General features: G+C 33.2%; 1 protein-coding gene across 2 annotated transcripts in view; it reads left to right on the top strand.

Annotated features, from left to right (window-relative positions):
* Positions 1 to 20793, top strand: part of TMPRSS15 (transmembrane serine protease 15) — a 111857-nt gene that overhangs the window by 17995 nt on the left and 73069 nt on the right. For both annotated transcript variants that reach the window (XM_074326540.1, XM_074326546.1), the window contains 4 exons: positions 4841 to 4867; positions 5561 to 5686; positions 11856 to 11964; positions 14914 to 15020. In XM_074326540.1, coding sequence (XP_074182641.1) covers positions 4841 to 4867; positions 5561 to 5686; positions 11856 to 11964; positions 14914 to 15020 — 369 coding nt within the window. The remainder of the gene's footprint in view (positions 1 to 4840; positions 4868 to 5560; positions 5687 to 11855; positions 11965 to 14913; positions 15021 to 20793) is intronic.

A 20793-nucleotide genomic window follows, 5' to 3' on the forward strand; every position in this document is an offset into this window, starting at 1 on the left:
TAGTGCCTTGTTTTCTATTTGTCTGTCTGTTCATTGATCCACTGAGTGATTCATATAACTCACAGTTATCAAGGACCTCTTAGGTACATAAAATATCCTAAGAGAAATATGTGGAATGACTTGGGGAAAATATCAATGTTAAAGCAAGAAATTCTTGGACTTAAAACAAGTTTTTTTCCTCTTACTGTCCTAAAGACATACTCCTCAAAAAAATAAGAAGTGGCTGAACCATATGCCTAATTCACCTGGCCAAAGGAAATGGTGAATGGGGGACAGAGAACATAGGGTAATACTCCTGTGATACTTTTCTCTCCTGAGAGTGTAGCAGAAATCTCCTTTATTACATGTAAACTATAGGAATGGGATCAGTATACATTTAGTCTTATCTTTCACAGTTTATTTAAGCATCTGATATTCAAATCGAAGACCAAAAAGTAACATACAATTCTCCATCATTGAAAAGGCACGATGAACCTACCATTAACTAATTTCATCAGTTACTGTATATATAGTGTTTGGAAGGTGACCCAGTCTTTTAAAACTTTACGTTTATTGTTTGAAAAGCAAAGATTAAAATATACATCTTAGAGAGTGGTCATGAGAATTAAGAGAGATAATACAGATAGTACTGTATTGACTCAATTCATGACAGGCACAAAGTAGTGACACAACCAAAGTGAGATTCCCTTCTCTTTTCCCCCTTCTAACTTAGAAAGTAAAAGCAGTTACAGACTTTTTTTAAAAAGATTTTTTAAAAACTAAACTAAGCTTAAAGCAATATGCTTGTACTCAGTAATGTTCATTTTAATCTGGTCACTTATTTGACCAAAAACTCCATTTCTGAAGTTCCTGTTGTTGGAGACTGTATTGAATTACTATAATCAATCCTCAAAGAATTATAATAAGATAAGTAGATGGCAAACCATCATATTCCCTCTTTCACTGGATCCATGAGTCCCCAAATCATCCTTCCCATTTATTCCTCTCTTCTGGCAAGATATTATAGATTTATAGAGGGGAACAAGGCAATTAAACTTGAAAACTGTAGTTTCCAAGCCATAATTTATTATGAATATGCTTTTCAGGGATGTTAAGTTTATTCTCCGTTTTATATGCCTGCAAGACAGAGTTTGAGAAAAATCAACAAATGCATGCATCATATACCTGGCATTAATACTATTATAAATTCTGCCAAAGATAACTTTTGTATGATAGCGGGTACAAAGTCCACGAGGATTATGTTCTACTGTTCAACTGCCTTTGTTGCCAATTACCGTAAAGGTTTACTAACCCGTTTGGAACACTAACGGAGAGAGATGAGAACTAAGGTTCCATTACACTGATTGATTTCTTGGCTGCTAAAGAGCAACCCTGGAGGGATTGTTCTGGGCAATTGTTCAAATGCTTGAAGGCTTCGTAGCATACAGCTTGTTCTAGTCTTTTTGTTGCTTACCCTGTAGGCAACGACTACAGAAAAACAAAAGCTTCATTATTGTGGGCTTTCTCAGTCTCATACAAAATACAATCTTGCTACAATTTCACTATGTGGAGCGGTTTGGGGAATAGAAGAAAAAGAATTGTCCGATTTAGTGAAGAACATAAAATTGAGTCAAGAGAAACTAACGGAGACTTATGTTCATCAATTGAGTTGCCCCAGGACCACCACACGGGGACTTTATCTGATACCAAATGCATTTGGTTTAAGTGGTTTTTTCTTTCTCTGCATTTGAGAACAACATGTCTGTATTGCTAAGCACTCTACTCTAATGAAAGCATTCCTATACACATAATATCAGAACTATTAAAGTAGCTTTCCACTGTCATTTCATTCGGATAGACCAGCCATAGTCTTGTTAAAAAGATTAAATTTGTTCTATCAAAGTAGATGGGAATGTCTGTAAGGTGCTATCTATTTTTCCAACACAATATAGTGAAATAAGCTTGGTCTCTAAAGGCAGGTATTCTTGGATTCAAATTCTCCTTCTACTCCCAAGTAAACTGTAAGGATCTTGGGCTTAATTTGTCTCAAACAGCTTTGGCCACAACGTATTATTACCTTCATTTAAATAATAAGTAAAATAAAAATCTCAGATTTCCAAAATACGATTTTCAAATTATTTTCTTGCATGTAACATTTATGACTGGTTAGGAAGAAAAAAAGCAATGGATTTCAGTCTTTTCATCCTCCACAGTGCCTAGCACAGGGCCTGCCCACGTGAGCACAAAACATCCCTCACCCAAATCACTGGAAATTGTTGTGACTTTGGAACATGCTGAAGTATAATCACATTGTGTTTATACTGAATCCTTCACGAGACAAATATAAATAGATCATTAAAACCTTCCATTTGTAGAATTCCAAATAATACTGATTTACTGGTGGGTTTTCATAATATGCCAGAAAATTACTATCCTGAAAATACCATATAGATATAAAAATACGTGCAGGTCTTTTTCCTACTCTAGATAACTTAACTACTACTATTCGGGCAATTTGATTGCTTCTAATAAACAGACCAATTATTGTTCTCTTTAAATACAATTACTTAACTCCTTTCCTGAAAATTCCCTTCTGAGAAGTACAACACAGACTTAGGAACAGAGAAAGACCAGAGCAAAAATTAAGGAATGAAATGGCAAATAAAGTAGTCCACAAGTCAAAGAATACTAGTTTTAAGAAGTTCATTAAAAAACAAAAACAAAACAAACAAACAAAAACTGGCATCTGGTTAATTTCTGTAACAGTTAATGTTTTAGTCAATGGTTTTAATGGAAATTGTCATCATACATGTGTATGTAAGAAGAGGGAGACAGAAAACTGGGTAAAAATACAGTCTGATAAAATTCTAAAATGTGCTGCCCTTATATAACAATTGTATTTATATTTTCCATATTGGTTTCAATATGAGTAACTTTCCTTTCTTCATTGACCAAGGCAGCTGAAAAGTGTTTATGAGATAGAGTCTGGAGAAATAGCAAGTACAACATAAACTAGAGTACCTATTATTTCCACTTTCAAATCAAAATACTTCAAACTAGAGTCATTTTCTAATTCCACAGTTGTTCCTCTTATATTTACTATTGTAACTAATGACCATTACTAATTTAACTGGCCACTCCAAAAGTGTAGGTATCATTCTTAGCATCACCTTCTTAGCATCCCTTTGGTCATGGTCACATCTGGCCACTAAAGCTCACCAATTTTACTTGTAAAATAGCAATTGAGTCCATGCCCCATCTCTTCTACTAGTACAAGAGTTCCAACCCTCATCAACTTTCACCTTGACTATTGAAACAGCTTCTCAATCTGCCTCCTTTCTCCATGTGATGCTCTGTTTGGTGCCAGAATTGTATTAATGAAGCATGGACTGGTCATATAACACACATATCTAAAAACTTTCAATGCTATTGCCTATGAAAAAGATTTCTAACATTTTGCAAAGATAAAAAGTCCTCTAGAATTTGGCACCAGACTCCCTTCCCTCCATGACTTTCACAAACATCTTACCATCCAGAAAAGTTAGATTCATCTGTTTTCTGTATATTAATGTGCTCTTGTCACATCATCATGTATACATTCCATATACCTCTCTGCCTGGCATCCTTCAAAACCTAGTTTTTGTGAAGATGTTTTCAATCTCTGCCTCAAAAGGAACTAATGGCCTAATCTTTGGTGTTCCCATAGCACTTTTTTTTTACATCTCTTTTAAACAATTAACTAGGTTATGGTCCAGTCTCCCACTTAACTCCAAGCTCTCTGAGAGGAGGGGCTCTCTCTTACTCATCCTTTTATTTCCATCCCTTAAAAATGCAGGATAAATAAATAGACAATAAATACTTGTGGAGTAAATGATCGTGAATGAGATCAAAGGACCCTAAGTGGTGTCACTTGCCTATGTGGTTTTGAGGTTGGATCTATAGGCAACAGAAGAGATGTGAAGCATAAGGAAGTGAAATTCCCATGGGAAGCATTAGGAAAGACAAAAGTATACATCGTCCCAGCTATATCCCCAAATCTATTCTTTCAAATGCTAAATACTTAAAGTTCTATTAACTACTCTTAAAATGAGACATAGAGTTTCTAAAATAAAGCTTTTGTTGTTGTTTATTTAGAAAGCATTTATGGAATACTACTGACACTATGTCATTTATGGATTGGATTCAATTATTAAGGACACTTAATTATCAACAGTTATAATATGCATTTGGGTTTATTCAATACCATCTTCATCATTCTTTTTTTATTCCCTTAAATGCAGGTAGTCTGTCATTTGGGAATGGCTCTGATCTTTATCCTGTTCTATTTTAGATGTTAGGTGATCCATGAATTTCCCACTGGTTTATAACCTCCTTAATTGGAACTAATTACAGAAGTCTAATTTAGTTGTATATAAACACAGTAACCCTGTCCATAAATGTTCCTAATTAAGTATTAGCTTTGTAGATTTATTGACACAAGCACTTTTATTTTCCCAGTTAATTTAATGGAACATTAGGAGAAATTTCAGAATAAAACATGTTTTTAAAACCCAGCAGATGGCAGTGCAGTGCTGGTTTTAAGGTTAAGAACAATAACCAAAAACTGCTATTGATCTTAAAGATTTTTCAAAAACTTTAAAGCATCATTGTTATTCTAACCATATACAAAAATTCAAATTCTCACATTGCTCTGAAAAATAAAAACATATATCTTTACCTAGTGAGCATATAACAATGTTATTTTTAGAATTGCACTTAAAAATTTCCAAGTTAGTTTCTAGAAGTAAGATGTGTTTCCAGGTGCATCTTTATATGTAGGTATGTGGAAGAGGAGTGGGTGGAGGACGGGGCACACCGAAAGGTGCAAATTTATCAGACCCTGGCAAGAGTATGGAATAGAACTCTTCACGGGCATGTTTGCATATTTCCTGCTAAGAACCTCTGACCCAAGAAGCAAAGAAATATCGAACGAAATGTCTATCAGGTTTTTCCACAGATCAATAGAGCAATGCGCTGGGAATTTTAAGTGTTTTATTTTACTATAAGTGGATTTCATTGACAAATTTTGCTCTGCAGCATGCAAACCTTGACTTCAGCTACTATATTTTTAAATAATATGTTTGTAAGTAAATGAAGTGATTACTAGATATTGCAGATACTGTTCTTGAAAAATTAAACCAAAAGCATGAATTAAATAAATTTTTGGTGTGGTTTATGATGTAAAAAATATTCCAGTAAATTGCTCCATATAACATATGTAACAATCCTGAGAGGTGTAAACATTAGGGGCCAAAGGTACAAACTGTAGCATTGATTTATCAAGGGTAAAATCAACAAAGTAAACGTTCATATTTCACATCTATGAAGATAAATAGTATTTTTAAATTGTAAACTTCTAAATTTTTAGAAATGATTAACTCATTCAATGAAATAAATATTTCTATTAGAAATTGAAATATATCTTATAACTAAGAACCTAAGTGACAAAAAATACATACTTAATATCCCAAATTTGTACATATGGTAAGAATTAAATCTACTATGCAATAAAGTTACAAATTCAGTCTTTGTTTTCTAATAGTCTCAAGAGAGTGCCTGCCTGGTTCAAGGTCTTGTGCTGATGCTACAAAATGTATAGCAATTGATTTATTTTGTAATGGAGAATTAAACTGTCCAGATGGTTCTGATGAAGACAATAAAACTTGTGGTAAGTGATGTCTCCTCCCTACTCTCTCCCCCCTTACTTTACACAGACCATGTATATATACATAAACCACGTATATATATTAATACATAGACCATGTATATATACATAGACTATGTGTATATACAAAAACATGTGTATACAGAGAGACAATAGACCATGTATATATAAAGACCATAGACCATGTATGTAATTTTTATATATAGACCCTCACTATGTACACATACATACTCACATACATAAACACACACTTACACACACACACACACACACACACACACACGCACAACCTCAGATACCAGAAAGTACTGAAGAATGAGCTATCCTAATACCCATGATTATAATTTAATTCAAAATGTAAAAAATAATTAAATTAATATTTTCCCAAACATTAGTATACAATATTGAAATTATTTAATTACACATAATTTAATTTGATGATTATGGAAAGGATGTTGTAGTTAACAATGCCTGTCATGAATGAGGGAAGAGAATGGCATTCTTTTTCATCCCTTATTAAACTACCGCAAACTAATCATTATGAATTTGAATGCTTTTTCATCATCATATCATAATATCAGTCTTTTTCTTTCCATTTTAACGGTCCCTACTTAAGGAATTGCTACTCCTTAACTTTGATTGTTGTTTTTATTTGTCTTTTGGCATAGAAACAAGTAGACAAAAAGTATACTCAAGCTGTAGTTCTGTGAATAATGGAAACCAGCTTTGAATAAGATCTTGAAGTCTCATGAATAAAACATCTGTGTTTATTTGTAAATTTTGGCATCTGTTTTGGGTGTTGGTAATAATAATAATAATATTATTATTATTATTGCTTAAATAATACTTACTATATGCCAAGCATGGTTCTAAGTGATTGAAACATATTTACTCTGGTTTATTTCTTCATTTTATAGCTGTGTTACATATCTATGAAAGATTACCACACAAGTATAAATGTAGACTGATAAGCAATGTGAAGAACTAGTTGAATAATTCTAACCTGCAATTTGTTCTTGAAAAATTAAACAGGAAGCATGACATAAATAATTTTTGGTGTGGTTTATGATCAGTTTTAATATTGACCCTGAGCAAATTAGTTCCTGAAATGTGGAAAGGCTATGGTTACTGTTTGCTACACTTTGCTCTTCTATCATTTGCTTCACTTTGCTCTTCTTACTTGACATTAATTAAAGATGAACCTCCAATAATGACTAAAGTTTTAAAAATTACCTATCCACCTGATACATTTAAAAGACAGGACGTCTGTTGCCCAGCACCAACTGAAAAGAAGGCAGTATGAGTTTCTGAGAGCTTCTGGGTTAGTGAACACATCCACATACTTGGAGAGTGACACTTCCACTCCATGGGGACAGAAGCTCCTGAGCTCAGGACCTCCCAGACCTTGCCCTTTCCAGATTGTTCACCTGTATCCTTATTATATAATAAGGTGGTAAACATTAAAAAAAAAAAAAAAAAGACAACTTGACTAAACAGGCTTCTACTAAGAAATCCCAAGTCAAATGTTCTTGGATAAAATTCAAACCTTCAAAGTTTAACTACATACTTTGAAGTACACTCGGAGCATATTGGAAGAAAGTGCAGGCTACAGAATATTTTTTAATCTATTTTATATAACTAAGTTACTCAAAGAACAAAAAAGAAACCCTCTTTTTTGTTATGGTTTTCAGGCAATTTCCAAAACCTTTTCAGGGAGAATATGATACAAGTGTGCCATCATGAGGTAAAACAGGTGATGTGGATTTAGATTTCAAAAATAATAATGTATGTCAAAGTGAGACACATAGATTTAAGCCTGAGTAATGATGATCGATAACTTTAAATGGGGGGAAATGTATAAAGTGAATTGAATAATCAGAAAATTAACCACACCTATAATTTGGTCTTTACTGTCATGGAGTTAATAATTTTCATGATGAATTCATATCAGTGCATATCAAAAAATAATCATAGACATATCTTGTAAGTACGACAACTTGTCCTAAAATAAGTTACAAGACCATGAGCTGTTTTTCTGAGCCACTATAAACTCAAGACATGAGCCTCAGTACTAGAACTGAATTAATTCCCTAAATTACCATTAAGGACAACCAAAATGCATCATTACTTTTCAGTATCTTGGAGGTTTTTTGTTAATTGAACTTTAGTATCAACTTGCTATCCATGTCACTAACTTTTTTAATCCCCTAGATCCCCATTTTATATTTTTCTTGATTCTCTTTGTTATTTGCATTTTGAAATTAGTATTGCATCTATTTTGGAAAATAAATACACAGGATTTGTGGAATAAGGAAGTAGACCAATCAATCTGTATTTATCCACCTAGGTTTCAGGCATATAAGTTGTTTTATTTATCATTTAACCAGCGACTTCACCTCAGCACCAGTTCTACTAGCATGATTTCTACATGAAAACCCTTGTCCATCAATCTACATTGACAGCAAAATTAATTTAAGAGAATTCTTTCTATCTGAAGTTGACCTATGCTCACTCTGTATTTCTTTTTTTTCTCCAGCTGTGAGCTCTAATTCTAGTTTGTGTTATTAATAGTCACATTAATGTTGACTTCCTCACACAGCTTCCTCTTTCAGTCTTTAGTTATTTAGGTTTGCACAACTTATAGCTGACTATCGCTGAACCAAGGTTTCTTTAAATTGTTTTTCTCTTCTGATTAGAATTGCATCAGCAGGAAAGTTCACTATTTAGCTGACCTGAGAGAAGGAAAGATGCTGACTCACAGCCTTCAGGCCAATGTTCAGGCTTGTTTGGAAGTTGGCAAGTGTCTCCCCAGATTGTCTGCCGGTGTGGGTGGACATAGATCCCATCCACCAAAGTGTGACTTGTGTATCCCGGAGAATTCAGTGTCCTGAGCACACAATTAGTAAGTACTGAGCCAGCAGAGGGAGCTCTCAATGGGTTCTAAGATCACACCCTTATAAACCCCATCCTAGTACAGACAACATTTCAGATAGGGCTATAGAACAGCTGGTATTATTTGACAGGCTCATTTGCCTCCCACTCAGAATTTTTTCTGATATTCCAGTGGAAAGCACTTTGAAGTCTAAAAAGTTACAACCCTGAACGCCCAGTAATCTTATTCAGACATGGCTGGGTGTTTCCAAAAAGTTATCCTGCTTCATTGTCTTATGTAAAATTATTAGGTTCTCCTGAAACATCCTGAAATTAACTGAAAGTATATATGGGAAAATCCCTACCACAAACCTAGCATTTTAAATACCTTCAGGAATAGTGTTCTTAATATTTACTTGCATGCAGGAATTCCATCAGAGGCCCTTTAGAGCAGAACTTGACCATTAGATTATCCATTCCCAATAAAACTCACTAACTTCATAGAAAACTGGATAGTCAAATTCATCATATTCTTCAGCACTGGCTAAATACAATCTTAGCTATTTAAGACAATAACTGTTTGTTGATCACTTATTTCACAGTCAAGAAAGATGAGAAAGGGCAGCATCTTATGTAAGCATTCGAGAGGCCAGATCCTCCCAGAGATCCTTCGCAACCTGCTGACAAACAAGGGAAGAGCATTACAGAGATCCTTTTAGAAACCACATCTGGAAATAAACACAACCATTTCCGCAGTACTTTATGGACCAGACTCAGTCACATAACCCCTTGTGGGAGGTGCAGTTTAGTCACGTGCCTAGGAAGGGATGAAAAAATAGTACAGCAAACATATAACCATCTCTGCTCCCAGGGATATAACTCAGCTTTTGGAAAATTATGACTCTTGTTGTGAGGCACAAAGGTGTTGATGCCTTTCCCAAATTTATGTAGTGAATGGATGTGAAAAATTACTAAAAAGTACCAGCTTTGCAAATAGGTTTTACAAGTTCTTTAGCCAGTCTTGTTCTGTTCTCTTTTTCACTCTGTCATTTTTTGCTTCCTCCTTGTTGCACACTGCCATTGCAAATGTGATCTATATTCTAATTTTAAGAACACTGGAAATTATGGAATTCTCTTTTTTGTCTAATTTCCCTCCCTGCTTTTTTGCTCAAAGAGTGGATGATACCATCACGATAATTCTATATATTGTAGTATTAGGCAGTATAGTACAGTGTGCTCTGGAGTAAGGCTGTCTGGCTGTGAATTGTCACTTACAACCCGGGGAAGTTTATGCTAGTTACTTAACCCTCCCATGCCTCAGTTTCCTTACCTATAACTTTATAAGGTTATTGTGAAGATTACATTAATACATATATAAAGACTTTAGAACAGTGGCTGGCGCATAGTAAACACTTCATAAAATCCAGCAGTTATATTTAGGGCTGGTAGGATTGATTGCTCTACCTCATTAAATACAAACTATTTACAGTAGCAGTGAACTGCCTATAATCTGTCTTGCATTCCCTGTAATCTTGGAGTCCATATATTTCTTGACAAACTGTGATTAAAAATATCTATATCTCATATACAAGCAGACACTATTCTTACTTTTATGGCCACTGAAGCTAAGTGATTAATTGTCCCAATTATTTGGCATGATTCGTGGTGGTCAGAGTTGAGGGTAAAGGAGATTTTCTTTTCCGTCTAGAAAATTATTAAGCTCTATCTTAAAAAGTCACATATTTTACTATTTATCCTCAAATCATATAAATTAGCCTAAATTGTCTTTGTTTGCTCCTGTAGTGTTCCAAAGGAGGTTCATTTCTCTCAACAAGCCACAATTTTTTTCTATTTTGTTTCCGGAAGTCAGTACAGATTGTTTAGAGTGTAATCCTCCCATCTTGGGTTATTATCTTTTCAGTTCTCAGTTGTTGTTTTTTTGTTTGTTTTTTTATTGCCGTTATCTCCTGTTGAGAATCAGGCTATCAAGTCATAATCCAACACAATCGATTCCCAGGGTATTGTTCTTAAACAGACCTTGAAAATTAAAATTTATTTACCAAAGTGACTTTCTTATGCTTTTGAAAAAATATACCAAACATTGCAAAAAGTCAACCAAAAACATGAGATTTTTACCAAGATTTTTCATGTACTGTTCAATTCTTCAATTTTTAATTTTGTCCACATAAATTATTTGATGCCATATAATACTTTGTATTTTATAGATTAACAGAGTTTGTGCATAACATTACAATGGACTTTTCCATTCATAAATTTAGGATTAGTTTATTGAGCACCACTCAGATTGCAAGAGTAGCGATTTAATTTTGATAAATTTCTTTGATTTACCTACCTATCCTCCATCAACACTTCTGGCATGTGAGGAATTAACAACCTACCAGGAGAAAATTCTAGCAGTCATTGTTTTATAATATGGTATCAACAGAACTAAGCAACTAAGTGTGCAGAAAAGAATCTAAGAAAAACTAAAGGTTGTGAAAATCAAATGGATTTTACTTTTTTACACATACTATACATAGCAAGGGTAAAATAAAAAGCAATAAGGTGCGACTCCTGGTTCACGCTTTCAAGATTTTAATCAAGTTGGAAGCGATTCAGATATAAATTAAAAATGACTAATAATACATGACATTGAAAAGAAGTGCATGAAATAAGTGTGGCACAAGAATTAAAAGAGGAAAATGAGGAGTCATGGAATCAAGACATATTCAGAAATACTGAATGAAAATTTTGAGCTAGATAGCAAGTTCACATAAAAGGAGTGAAAGTGATGAGGTAAAATAGACTGAGTGAATGTAGTTCTCCACAGGTGACTTGTGTCACACGCATCATTTGCTTGGCCATATTCTTATCGTTTCAGGAGGATATAGTACTTGATGCATATATTTGAAATTTACCCCAGCTCTACTTTAATGGGGTAAAGAACAAAAAATTGGTAGTTATTTGTCCAAATTGGAAGTTTACAATTCAGATATATTTGCTTCCTTATATTATATAGATGAAAGAAAACAGTTAAAGTATCGGTGTCCAGAAATAAAATGCTTTTCTAAAGGACTCTATAATGCGTTTGTGTAAGAATATTTGAAGATAGCCTATGAGTTCTAAGCATGAGATCTGACCTACTCTCATGTGATCATTTCAGTTTTGAAAAATCACCTCATACACAGATTCACTCATGTGTTTTCTGTGAAGTGTTTGTTAGCCAATTTGAATCCTATTTCATTTGAGAAAACCTTCCGAGATTGTTTTCGTCTAAAATTAATTGTCATTTTCTTCACAGCCACAGCTTGTGATGGAAGATTTTTGTTGACAGAGTCTTCGGGTTCCTTTGAGGCTACCAATTATCCAAAGCCTTCTAAATCAAGTGTTGTTTGCCAGTGGATTATACGGTAATATGCCATCTTCTATGTCCTGTTCTTAAGTCACAAAGTCTTTCTCTGATGCAATAAGTCTTGCCACCTTTAAAGGTGTATTTATTTTTTGATAATTGTTATTTTCATTAGCTATGAAGCAAAGCTTTTCCAATTGATAACCTTTCCAAGAAGTATCACTCTTGTTTTTAACCTTTTAAAAAGGTATTCTGTCCTAGAAACAATATTGCCTAATAAGTAGTGCCATCTCATTGGGCTCTGTAGCATGTTTTTTCCTGTGGTTGAAACAAATCAAGTGCTGCAAAGTTAAACAGCACGTATGTATGTCTGTGTATCATAAGAAGTGGTATTTCATTTCACCTACATCCAGGTTCCAGAATAGTTCCTTTCTTATTTTGTCAGTAACTGTATAAAAATCGCCTATGATGTGATCTAGTCATGGCAGATTAAGAGCTAATAACTCCCCTCTACATACATCCATTTTACTGTATCTTGAATAACACTTGGGTCAGTGGATACCATGTTTCCCCGAAAATAAGACGGACAATCAGTTCTAATGCATCTTTTGGAGCAAAAATTAATATAAGACCCAGTATTATATTATATTACATTACATTATATTATGTTATATTATAAACACCCAGGCTTATATTATAGTACAATAAGACTGGGTCTTATATTAATTTTTGCTCCAAAGACACATTAGAGCTGATTGTCGGGCTAGGTCTTATTTTTGGGGAAACATGGTATATATTTAATCTCCAAGCTCTTAATTCAGTTAACGAATCCAATCATTGTGATGATCAATGTGATGAAACTGCTGATGGCCAATCAACCTTAATGTTACCTAAGCATTTTTCACAGAGCAGTATTACCTGATGTTCCTCCCAGATATTCTAAGTAACACATAATTTTTACTCAAATAAATATAAGGAATACTGAAATAAATTTATTTATACTTTAAAAAATGTATAAGACTTCTCATGGCCTTAAATAAGTTAACATGCCGTGTAAATCTCCAAAAAATATATATTTCCTATCAAGCCACTGAACACTTTTCCCCACAGAGCATAAGTGTTCTATGGAGTCTACTTTGAGAAATGACATTCTGGTTCATTTCTCTTAAGAGCTGCATGAGACTACGATTTCCTAATCTGACCTATTGTAAAATAACTTTAATCTTTGTGATGATTCACCACAAAACTAAGAGAATCAAAGTAACAGGGTTATTAAAGAATATTAAAGGACAAAGCATCAGGTTCTTGCCGAACAAATGGTAGGAAATGGCACCATATTGACAGGGGTTGTTTTTTCTGTGTACATATATCCCAGAGATAAGATGGGCTATGAAGGGAAGATTGTTTTAAACACATTTACTTGGCATTATCCAGGGAAAAAAGAATATCCTGTTCCTTTGGATAATTTCTATTTCAGAGCTAAGTTTCATGAAAGTCATGTAATATAACTAGGAGCATAATTTCCTCTGTTTTCATGTTCTGTACAACCTTTCACTTCTGTGCCAAAGATATGATTTTGTATTAAAAATGGCAGTTCTAATTCTTGCCAAGTGAAAAATTAACCAATTTGGAGAATATTGTTTCGAATATAATCACATCAAATTTAAAAGGCACCATTTCTAAAAGGCTATTAGCATTGTTCATAAGTAAAATGAAAAATATTCTATTCCTTCCTTCTATTCCTATGTCAGCAGGAAGCTTTAGAAAAAATTTAAATGACTTCCTCTGAAAACGAAAATGGAAAAACATGAATCCTAAATGATTTCTTGGAGGGAGTGCAGCATACTTCTAACGTTGCAACTGTTCCAAGGGCTGTCCCAGAGACTTGTATTTGACCCCCATGACTCAGGGAGCTAAGAAGCCTGCACACTGAATGCCTGAGGGCTTCAGAGAACAAGGAAATAAGGGGTGGCTTGCCTTCTATAGAACCAGAGTACTTGCAGTGCCAATTCAGACACCAGAGGGAGCAAGAAATTAGGACCTCCTGAAAAAGATACCTGCGGAATTCCAATTGCTCTTGAGTAACAATGGGTCTCAGAAAAAAAATCAAAAAGAAAACTGGAAAATATCTATAGACAAGTGCAAATTAAAAAAAAAAAAAAAACAACATACTTAAAATTATGGGATGGGGAAAAAACAATACTAACTGGAAAGTTTATAACAATAAATACCTATATTAAAAAAGAACAAAGATCTCAAATGAACAACCTAACTTTGTACTTCAAGAAACTAGAAAAAGCAAAATAAACAGAACCCAAAGGTAGCAGAAGGAAGAAATCATTAATATTAGAACACAAATAAACGAAAATGGGAATAGGAAAACAATTTTAAATATTAATGAAACTAAGAGTTTTCTGAAAATATTGATAAAACAAACATTTAGCTAGATTAAGAAAAAAAGAGAAAATAGTCAAACAAATTAAATCAGAAATGAAAGAGGAGACATTACAACTGATGTTACAGAAATTTAAAGAATCATAAGAGACTAGTATAAATAATTATACACCAGCAAATTGGATAACTTAGAAGAAATTGGTAAATTCTAGAATCATACAACCTACCAATACTGAATCATGAAGAAATAGAAAAGCTGAACAGGCCAACTACTGGTAAGGAGATTTAGTCAGATATGACACATCTAAAGTATTCAGGCTCATAGAGACAGAAAGTGGAATGGTGGTTGGAAGGACAGGGGAAGGTAAAATGGGGAGTCACTGTTCAATGTGTGTAGAGTTTCAGTCATGCACGTTGAAAAAGTTCTAGAGAACTGGCATTCAATAAACATTGTGATAGTTATAAATATTGTACCATACACTTAAAATTTAAGAGTCTTGATCTCATGTCATGGGTTTTTTTATTACAATTAGAAAAATACATTCAAATTCTAGAATGCATTAAGAGTTGTGATAATCGTCAAGTGTAGTAATCTATCTTTTGCTTTTTACTTTAGTGTAAACCCAGGACATTGCATTAAGCTGAGCTTCGATTCTTTTAATATATATTATACAGATACATTAAATATTTATGAAGGCGTGGGTTCAAGCAAGACTTTAAGAGGTAAGTGAAAACAAATATACAATCCATTATCAGAACGAAAATATATGGGACACTTTTTGGAGTGATATGTTTCCTTTTTATTTTGAACTAAATGTAGACCTGAACTTGAAGTTTCTAAATAAAAATAAACAAAACTAGTCCTCGTTATAAAAATTAATAATTTGGTGTTTTATGTAATCAATCTTCTTAGTAATAAAATAGTTACAATTTCACATGATCCTCTTCTAATTGATGTTATTTAAAATCATGTGGAATTTATATATATATATAATGTATGTATATATTTTACATCTTTGATTGCTATGCTTTGTTTAAGTATTACTCCCCACAACCAAAAACTCAAACACTAAAAACTGCTATACCATTTTTTTCTGACATTGCATAGGTTATAAACTCATAGAATCATTTTCCCTATTTTCAGTACTCTGTCCCTTGCCAGGCAAATACTAATAAAGTGGATAAAACAATGACTAGCATAGAATGCAGGCTCAGTAAATGGTTGATATGGGTAGTACTGTTATTACATAACCATGAGTCGTTATGTACATGGACACTGATGGAAGCTGAGAGGAGGGCAGGGAATACGCTAATAATATACCTGTGCCTGCCCCACTTTATTCCATCTGACCCCAACATATATAGACCCATTCATGGTAGCCAACAAAAGTATATGAGGAAAATTCCAGGAGAAAATAAAAGGATGAAGAAGAGAATATGGAAGTGGACTCGAGGTAATAACTGTAGTTTTCCACACACTTTCAAAGAATAGTCAAGTGTAGAGGTAAGATGAGATTGCAAAACACACCTGTTATCAAAATTGATAGAATAACTGCTTTGATTTCAGTAATTTTTGCTTGTGAGTTAGGAAAAGTGGATCCTATCTGATAATGTTTTTGATTGATTTATTAATTTGAGAACTATTTAAACATATGATAATAATATGTACTTTTTATTTGGTGCCATTGATGCAACACTCGCAATATTGAGTGCTTTCTGTGGATATTCTTATATAATATTTTCAATAAATGTGCAAGTATGCATCACAGGAGAGGAAAATGAGTAAGAGTTTAAATGACCACAAGTCTGTGAAGCTAGTTAGTGTTGGAGGCAGAAACCAGACCCAAAATCTCTGACTTCAAACACGATGCATTTCTTCATTGTGCTTTAAAAGCCCTGAGTACAAATATAATCATGAATGTACATGTAACAGATGAACTAAGGGTAAGCCACATTTGCTTTAATTAAATGGGCCAAGCCATTTCATAATCTGTTTATTTCTGTAGTTGATAAATCCAGTTCCTTAAAATTATGTCAACCTAAACATTTACATAGACAAATAAACCAGTTCATATAAATTTCTCTAACGGCTAATGTGATAATAATCATAAATTTTAGCATACATTGATCACTGGCAATGTGCAGTGTTCTCAGCACTTTAACTCAATAAATGCTCCCCAAAACCATATTATGTAGGTGCTATTATATGCTCTACTTTACAGATGACGAAAACTAAACTCGTAGAGATTAACTGCCCAAAGTGATAGGCGTAAGTTAACCTCATGTTTCTTTACTCTTCAAATGGCTCAATTTGCCTAACTGCTATTTTCACCTATTTCATGTGCTTAGATGATCAGTAATTCATAAATAAATCTTAGAATCATTAGGCAGAGTGATGTGAATAATGTACAAATAATTATGATAAAAATTAAATTAACTATCCAAATAGAAAAATATAGGTAAGTATATTTAAATTATAACAAATAGGTATTTTTTTTTTACTTTTAAATATTTTATTTTTATTTTCACTAATTTTTCATTTTACAGTTACAGTTGACATACATTATATTAGTTTCAGGTGTACAACATAGTGATTACACACTTATATGACTTATGAATTGATTACCCTGATAAATCCAGCACTGACACTATATAGTAATTACAATATTATTGACTATATTCCGTATGCTGTACTTTACAGCCTCATGACTATTTTGTAACTACCAATCTGTATTTCTTAACCCTTCCCCCCTTAACCATCCCCCCAACTTCCCTCCCATCTGGCAACCATCAAAATGTTCTCTGTATTTATGAGTTTGTTTCTGTTAGGTTTTTTTCATTTATTTTGTTTTTCTTAGATTCCACATGTAAATGAAATCATATGATATATGTCTTTGACTTATTTCACTCAGCATAATACCCTCTAGGTCCATCCATGTTGTTGCAGATGGCAACATTTCTTTCCTTTTTATGGCTGAGTAATGTTCCATTGTGTGTGTGTGTGTGTGTGTGTGTGTGTGTGTGTGTGTGTGTGTGTGTTTTGTATTTTGTTTTTTTTTAAGGGAAAGCACAGCTCACAGTGGCCCATGGAGGGATAACACTGGCAACCTTGGTGTTATCAGCACCACGCTCTAACCAACTGAGCTAATCGGCCACCCCATATCATTTCTTCTTTATCCATTCATCTATTGATAGACACTTAGGTTGCTTCCATATCTTGGCTATTGTAAGTAATGCTGCAATGAACATATAGATGCATACGTATTTTCAAATTAGTGTTTTGGATTTCTTTGGATACTTGTAAATATGCAGAAGTGGAACTACTGTGTTCTTCTTTGTCTCTTGTCGTAGCCTTTTTTTTTTTCTCTAAATCTATATTGTCTGGTATAATAAGTATTGCTACCCAGCTTTTGTTTTGTTTTGTTTCGTTTTGTTTCCATTTTTGTGAAATATCTTTCTCCATCCCTTGGACTTTCAGTCTGTATGCGCCTTTCAATCTGAAGTGAGTCTCTTGCAGGCAGCATACTTAAGGGTCTCGTTTTCTTACCTATGTCTTTTGATTGGAGCATTTAATCCATTTACATTTAAAGTAATTGTTGATAAATATGTAGTTGTTGCCATTTTATTTTTCATATTTTAGATCTTTTTTTTTCTTCTTAAAGACGTGCCTTTAACATTTTTTGTAATACTGTTTTGGTGGTGATAAACTCCATTAGCTTTTTCTTGTCTGGGAAAGTATTTCTTTATCTGTCCTTCAATTCTAAATGATAGCTTTGCTGGGCAGAGAAATCTTGGTTGCACATCCTTGGTTTTCATCACCTTGAATATTTCTTGCCAATTCCTTCTGGCCTGAAAATTTTCTGTTGAGAAATCAGCTGACAGTCTTATGGGAATTCCCTTGTAGGTAACTAACTGTTTTTCTCTGCTTCTTTTAAGATTCTTTCTTTGTTTTTAACCTTTGACATTTTGATTATAATATACCTTTGTGTTGGCCTCTTTGGGTTCATCTTGTTTGGACCTCTCTGTGTTTCCTGGGGTTGTATGTCTAACAAACAGGTAGTTTAAGTTTTAAGGTCTCTTGGAAATATAAATCTGTTTTAAACTTTTGAAAGTTAAATAATTTAACTTTAACTTGAAAAAAATTTAAGAAATGGCATGACTGCTAAAATTACATTTTAAAACTAAAAATTATACCGTTCTAAAGAAAGACAATAATACCCTAGTCCACCATCTAGCACAATGCCTGATATATTGTAAAAACTCTGTATTTGTTCATTTATATTTAAACTAACAGTTGTATATATCATGGTATTATAATATGTAATTAATAAAGATCAATATCTTTCCCATAGCTCTAAAATTATTTTGTTTTAGAATAATGACAAAACTTTCATTCTTGATTCACAATCCCATATTTTTCCTAAGCTTTTAGTAAATTTCTTTATGTGAGAGATACATACAAGATTTACTTCCATTAAATTCCAGATGTGTGTGTGTATATATATATATATATATATATATATATATATATATATATATATATATATATATATATCATAAAATATTTCTTACAAGTATATACTTGATTAAGAGTAAGTCAGTATAAATGAATTCTAAAGGTATTCTCTAGTCATTTTTGTATATAGTCAAGAGTGTTTTAGCTGATACAAAGTGTTAGAAGAAGGTGGACATTTCATAAAGAAAGATGACTTAGAGCACAGTTGGGTCTTCTCCAAGTAATTATGGGAATTGAAGTAAATCAGAACAAGTTGACAGGAGAGTTAATTCAAAAATGTTTTCTTTAAGTTGCAGTGATGGAGGTACAATATTCAATTCAGTGATGGTAATAATTATCAATACTGGGTATGTAAGTAGTAGAAGATGGTGTTTTTATTTTTTTTCTTGTTCAGAAAATTAAAAAGGTATTTTTATGCATCCTTAAAGAAAGACAACAAAAATAGGCTGAGTAAGCACAGTGTGACTGATTTCAAATTGCCAAGGCCAGAAAAAGTGTTTCGGAGTGTGTAGTTGCTGTATCATTCTTTATATCCCAAGTGCTTAGCTATTACTCCATTACCAAGTGAATGCTAACCACATAGCCCTAATATTGCAACTTAACAGTTTAAGGCTATACTTTTAAAACTGAAGCACACAAAAGTGTGCATATATGTACAGCCAGATATATAATCAACATAGTGGATCTTCCTGAATTGTCAACTTACTCTCCAACAAAAATAATCATACTATGGATATATAATTAAATAATATATGCAAATATATTTCAAAATAAAGCATTTTGATAAATATTGTGCTTTTATTGGAACACATCTGTGTTCTACGTTACTCACTTCTGTTCATAGGATTATTTATAGGAAAAGTTTAACAAGCACTGGCTTAACATGTTGGTCTTCCAGGAAGCTCTCAAAGATTTTCCAGTCATAATGCCTGGAAAAATTAAGGATCACTTCCTCATTTACTCCTCAATCCCCCTATGGTATTTCTCCTATATAGATTAATTCTAAAGTTATTTTTTTAATAATTTACAAATCTGTACTTTTCTAATAGAGGAACCTGGTTATTTCTTCTCCATGTCACCAGCACTTAGCACCAGATCAAATTAATAGTGAGCACTCAATAAAATGTATTGAATGCATTAGCAATCCTTTATAACACAAACATTGTGCTCTAATGGCAGAATTTCTTCTCTCATAAATTGGATAAAATAAATAGTTTTGAACTACATCTTTTGAAACATAGTTTGTAGAAAAGTCTGTCATCTCTGCCCATTCCCCTCCTTTCAAATTCCCCTGCATCTTAATCACACTTCCATGCTTTCCTCTTTAATAAAACCTACTCACAATAGCCAACCTACTCACAATAGCCTTTGCTGTTAAAAGACAAATGAGTTAATTTACATTTAAATGTAACTGCTTGGCAAGTTTATGTAAATTAATATCGACAGAATTATTGGTTGATTTTTTTTTCAGCACAAGACAATGGATTTTCTTAAATTATTGTCTTTAAATTCATTATATCTGCTATAGAAAAATCCAGCCCTCAAAAATTATTAGAAATTATTTTTTCTCTCAACTTCAGCCCTGATTATTTTATGTAGGCAAACTCTGTTACTTTATTTATTCACATCTTAATTCAGGTGCCCAAATAGTGATGAAAAGTTTCCCATGCTCTGGCAAAATGGCAGAGTCACAGAAATTATTAAGCATAATCTCTAAATTTTCAGGGCTCATGGGGAGATGAAGAAACAATAGATAGCATTCATTGAGCATTTACTATACACCAGTCACTGTAACACATGGAAATTATTTATTTACTCCTCATCACAAATTTTATGGAAAGTATTATTATATTATAACAGAGGAAACTGAGGCACAGAGAAGTCTAGTAAGACATGGAGTCAGGACTAAATCTCATGATAATTCTAGAGCTTCTCCTCTACTAACCACTACTACCTTCCTGGATGCATAAGACACATGAC

Source organism: Rhinolophus sinicus, linkage group LG01 (genome assembly GCF_036562045.2).
Source record: "Rhinolophus sinicus isolate RSC01 linkage group LG01, ASM3656204v1, whole genome shotgun sequence".
In the NCBI taxonomy this organism is placed as follows: domain Eukaryota; kingdom Metazoa; phylum Chordata; class Mammalia; order Chiroptera; family Rhinolophidae; genus Rhinolophus; species Rhinolophus sinicus.